Genomic DNA, 5,355 nt, shown 5'->3' on the forward strand with positions numbered 1-5,355 from the left:
CATCCGAGCTGGGAACAGAGGGGCACGGCTGAGAGACCGGGGCCAGGGGGGGACAGGAGCCGCAGACGAGCCGCGGAAGTTAGTGTGGTGCTGTCTGTCCGAGTCTGGCGCACACCTGACCCCCCCCAGCCTCAGCACTCAGCAGAAAATACAACCATTTTATTTCAAAGAACCTTTCAAAACGCGGCTTACAAACAACTGCCGCAGCAGGGTCTGCCAGAGCCTGCACAGACCGCACACAGTGCCCCAGGAAGCTTGAGTTGCACCATAAACCCCGAGTCAAAGCTCCACCAGGAAAAAAAATCACCCTCGAGGAGAAATTGGAGAAACAGGAACACTGGAAAAGTGGTTGTTTTGTCTTATTTTTTCCCTTATGGGTGGAAGGCCCTGCCTTGCCCCCAGCCAGGGTCCCTGAGCCCCTGCACACTTGCTGCACCTGGGTTTGTGCAAAGTCAACCAAGCAACCAAAAAAAGTGAGACAACGTTTTAGAAACCAATTCTAAATTCTGTTTAGAATTCCTAGGGACTGTGAATTAATCTGACTTTCTTTTTAATTGACTAGATGTCAGCTAGAGTGGTCCCCTGGCATTTTAAACCTCCACACTTAATTATCTTACTGCCAATCATTTTAACACAAACACCAAGGTTGTTCTTATCCTGCTGGCCCCAGGAGGGTTTCCTCATCCCTGCACCTTGGTGTGTGCCCAATCCTGACTCTGAACTGGGGAGACCCAGGTGTGCCAGTGGGAGCCCCAAAGGCGCTGCAGTGTGCGTGGAGGTGATGGTCCAGCTAGATGCTCGTGGGCACAGCCCCACGGGGCACGGCCGTCCCTCCCAGCACCATCCCACATTGGACACAACCCAGGCAGCTTCTAGGGTAAGGAAATGATGATGTTTTCCTTCTCCTCCTGATTTTAAACCATAAAACTCAAGGTGGGCAAGTGTCACTGTCCCAGCCCGCCCAGGGGCCACCTGGCCAGCGGCAGGGGCAGCCTCTTAGTCCTGCCAGCCCTTCCTCAAGCGTACCTAGCATGTCTGCAGCCCACAGCTCAGAGAGCTCCTGCCTTTCAGCTGCTATCTGCAAGACTAAGCTCTTCATGACAGTTTCCTGCACAAGCCTGGCTGAACACGGGTACGCTGTCAGTGCCTGCTGTAACCTGTGGAAAGGTGTGGTGTGGTTTAACAGTGTGCCAGGTGAAGAAAGAGCTTCCAACCACCTCCTAGCTTGAATAATGAATGCCAAGCATTGCTCTAGTTCCCAGTCCTGTGCTTCTCTGCAGGAAACTGCAAAATATTTGTGGCTGGCATCTGCAGGAGGCAGGACCCCACATCACCCTCACCCTGCCCCACAGCCCAGCCTCCTGCAGGCCCCCGAGACGCAGCGCTGCTCCCTGCCAGGGACAGCTGCTGGTGGGGAGCAGGTTTGACTTGCAGCCAGCCTCCCCGGGCAGGATGACGTCTCCTCTCCAAGGGTTTCTATTGCATTACATGATTAATTAGCTGATTAACAAGACGTTGCTGCAGAAGAATCTGTTCTCTGGACACCAGCTCAGGCAAACACCATCCTCTGTGCTAATGAAACGCTTCTGTTCCACACAGGCATGCACTAATTTAAGCAACAACATGCAAATGAAGAACAATACAGTGAATAATCTGTAGCTTTTAAATGAATGAGCTACAGCCTTCTCCAGACCCAGACTCCAAGGAGAGAAAGAAGAATGACAGATAGCTGTAGTGGGCCTGGAGCTGCATGTCACAGGTGCTAGGGGGCTTGGAAGGTGACTGCTGCCCGTCACCCTTTGTCCTGCCCTCAGGGCAGGGAGGGCATCAGGCCAAGGATGCGGGCAGCAGAGGAAGATGTAGCTCCTACTGATTGAACATGGTCAGGAGGTGCTGCTGGAGATGCCTGTCCCATAAGCCAAGCTGTGGGCTCCCTTCTTGGCAGGATTAGAGCAGCAGCACCTCAACATGGCCCTGGGGCTCAAGGGTCCAAGTAAGGGTCCTGCTCCCTGAGTGGGGAAGCAGGAAGGGGACAGTGGTCCTGACAAGGCAAGACCAATACAAGTACAAGAGCTCCTCTTCCACTCCCAGGCTTTTAAAAGGATCTCAGGAAAAAAAAAAAAAAAAAAGCAAGTTGAGAGCCACAAAACTGGATTTGCAGCCTCCAGAAAGAAGCCTGCAGCAAGAGACTGAACAAGCACAATCCTTTTAGCTTATCAGGAGACTGAGAAGCGTTGCAATTCCAGCATGTAAGCTACTACAGCAAGAAATTACAAAGGACTGAAGACTTTTTAACATAGAAGAGGAAGGGGAAAACCAGTTACGTTCACAAATACCTGTTCTTCGCAGTGTGAGCGATTGGACCTGTATCCATACCCTCAGCTCCATTCTTTTCAGCATGCTTTGGCCAAACACCATCTCAGTGCAGAAGTAACTGGGCAAAAACAGATGCTCAGGCCAACCCGAGATGGCTGGACAGCTAAAAAGGTCAAGGATTATTTGCACTGCTCAGGCCTAGCTGGCAGGAGGTGGTCAGAGCAGAGGAAAGGGCTCTTCTCAGCTCTCACGGGTTAAGGGAAAGGGCAAGGCACAGAGGTTTGCAGTATCAGTTTTCCAGCCAATTTGAAGAAGTTTGCAGCGAACTGTCCTGCCCTGCAACCAGGCACGGCTGATACATGGAAAGCAAGAGGCAGGACTAAAAACAGTGGCAGCCAAATGGCAGACGCTCCCCCCATGGCACAGATCCCCCTGTTCATCCAGGAGAAGATGCTGCCAAGAAGGAGTGTCTAAGAACGCTAGCTGTAGCAAAGGACTTTTCACCATCTCTGGGCTCTCTCTGGCCAGCCCTACGACTCAGCCCTACCACATGTCTGCCAGGAGGGCATGGGACACAGGCAGTGCCTCGCTGCTCTGTACCACAGCGTTGCTCCTGGCAGCACCCCGGCAAGCCCTGGGCCCCAGGCTGATGCAGGCGTAAGCCCCGTCCCGTGGGCGCAGCGCTGCAGCAGCAGAAGGACCTGCTGCCCCGGGGCAGAGCACAGGGGACACTGCACCGCTCTTAAGGGAAGGAGAGGAATCCAGGCTGGGTAGGAACAGTGGGTATTTATCAACACAGAGAATTCATTACACATTACTCGCTCCCTCTCTCACACACACACACACCCCCCTGCTGCACCAGGCACCCAGTGCCTTTCTCCAGGTGCCGGTGGGCAGGGCCTGGGCCAAGAGTCTCTAATACGATGGGGTGGCTTCCCAGCGAGCCTCTAACAGATGCAGGCCACCTCCTGCAGAGGAGTTCCCCCTGCTCCACTCACAAAGCCCCCATCCCCTGGTGCCCAGGGGCCACAGGGTGTTGTCCATCCTTGGGCAGGTGCAGGCAGAGCACCCGAGGCTCCTCAGGGGCGCTGGGCCCTCAGACGGTTCCTGCGGCCGGCCTTGGCCCCGCGCTGGGCACCCTTCACCAGGCCCTTGAACTGGCCCTGCATTTTTGCCCGCTTCCTGGAGGGAGGAGGGAAGGAGCAGGAGGCTGGGTTAGCGCGGGCGCTGGCACAGCTGATGCACAGGGACGCTCCAAGCTACGCAAGGAGCGGTGCAGAGGCTGGCAGGGAGTCCCCAGACCCACAAAATAACAACAAAAAGCAGGGCCCAACCCGTGGTTTTGTCCCCATTCCCTGCCCTGTGCCCTCCTGCTCTAGACTCACCTTTTGTTGAGTCTAGCTCTGTTCAGGGGGATGTATGCGTAGGGGTCAGGCTGGCCCTTCTTCTTCACATCGCCTTTGCCTTTCTGTGGGAGACAGTGACATGAGAGAAGATGCAGCACCACGGAGATGTCCTGTTCTGGTGCAACCCTGGCCCCCAGCCACTCCAAAGACTATGTTGTAGTGGGTTGCCAGCTGAGCAGATGGCCCTTGGAGCCGATTTTCCACCCAGATGATGCTACAGACACTTGCTTTGAGCAGTGAGCAGCAACTGGCCATGGCAAGGGCAGGACCAGGACTTCAAGATGGGCTGGAAACATTCACAGGTACTGACTCTTTGGCAGCTCCTCTTGGAGCAGAGATTTACCTCCTGCAGCCTTAGCACTGCTGGACCAGACCCTCAGGTGCTTCCTGCCTCCCAGGCCAGCAGCAATTCTGCCCCAGTAGAGCCCCAAGCATCTCCCCACCCAAACCCTGTGAACCCCCAGGTCTCTCACCTTGGATCTGTACTCTGCACCAAAGGCTGGCTCCTTGTTCAGCTGCCGGTGGATCCCAGAGCCTCCAGCTGGAAAATAGAGTATGCGTAGAAAAGGGTTCCCAGGGAACCCCCTTCCCATTCCCTGTGCTAGAATGCACAAGGGCTAGGCAAGTTGTTCCAGTTTTTGCCTCCAACTTCAGTATGAGGAGAGCAGAGAAGGGTGACCACTTCCCATGAGCAAAGATCTCTGCTCCAGCTGCCCTGGAGCAGTCCAGTGAAATTGGTATGTGGTTCTGGCCCCCTGAGGAGCCCCAGACTGGGCGCAGGAGAAGGACTTACCTCTGTACTGAGAGTAGGTCCCAGCCTCGGGTTCCTCATCATCTGGCTCCTCTCTGAACCGACGCTTCTGGCTTTTCTTCTGCAGAAGAAGGCAGCAGGGACCCTGCAGCTGGCTCATCCTCACAATTCTGCCCTCCCACGGACCCCTAACCTCCTGCTGCCTCCCATGGGAGTCCAGAGACCTTCCAGACTGCCTGTGCACATCCCCTGCCCCAGGCAGCCTCCCGCACCCCTCCAAGCAGCTGGCACATGCCTGGTGTCCCCACTGGCCTCTTGGGCAGAGCTGCAGCTGCTGTGGCACAGGCAGGGGTCCAGCACAGCCGAGTTCCCCCAGCATCTCCTTAGGACCACAAGGCCCATACTCACGCTGCGGAGACCCACATCTTGCAGCACATCTGCCATCTCCTCGTCTGCTCCTACGGCACAGGACAAGAGGGTCAGTGCAGGATGCAGGTGCAGGAGAGCCCCTGTACGGTGCCAGCCCCAAGAGTGGGCTGCAGGAGCAGGGTGCCCCTGCCAAACTGGCACTGGTGGCCATGTCCCCTTCCAGCCCCATCCTGGTGATGGAGGGGGGTGCCTCAAAGAACGCCCCTGGGTGGGACGCGACGCCCCCCCAGCCTCTGCCAACTTCCACCCACATCCACCCCCAAGCTCCTGCATGCGGATGTCAGGAAGAAAACCATTGGGACTACCAGAGCAAGTCTAGCATGGCCCCCCGCCAGCCCAGGCAGTACCTTTGGCTTCATCATCCTCCTCCTCCTCTTCGTGGATGATCAGGCGCCCATCCTCAGACACCTGGAAGTCATGGCTCACTCCTCTGGACCGCTTGGGGCCTGGCTT

General features: G+C 56.1%; 1 protein-coding gene across 1 annotated transcript in view; it reads right to left on the reverse strand.

Annotated features, from left to right (window-relative positions):
* Positions 1-3,395: 3,395 nt before the first annotated feature.
* Positions 3,396-5,355, reverse strand: part of LOC104527994 (RRP12-like protein) — a gene marked incomplete at its 5' end in the record, with an annotated part of 5,645 nt that continues 3,685 nt past the window's right edge. Inside the window, 6 exons of the mRNA XM_010171864.1 lie at positions 3,396-3,498; positions 3,702-3,784; positions 4,196-4,263; positions 4,516-4,594; positions 4,882-4,931; positions 5,250-5,348. Of these exons, the coding sequence (XP_010170166.1) occupies positions 3,396-3,498; positions 3,702-3,784; positions 4,196-4,263; positions 4,516-4,594; positions 4,882-4,931; positions 5,250-5,348 (482 nt within the window). The remainder of the gene's footprint in view (positions 3,499-3,701; positions 3,785-4,195; positions 4,264-4,515; positions 4,595-4,881; positions 4,932-5,249; positions 5,349-5,355) is intronic.

Source organism: Antrostomus carolinensis, unplaced genomic scaffold (genome assembly GCF_000700745.2).
Source record: "Antrostomus carolinensis isolate BGI_N321 unplaced genomic scaffold, ASM70074v2 scaffold37707, whole genome shotgun sequence".
In the NCBI taxonomy this organism is placed as follows: domain Eukaryota; kingdom Metazoa; phylum Chordata; class Aves; order Caprimulgiformes; family Caprimulgidae; genus Antrostomus; species Antrostomus carolinensis.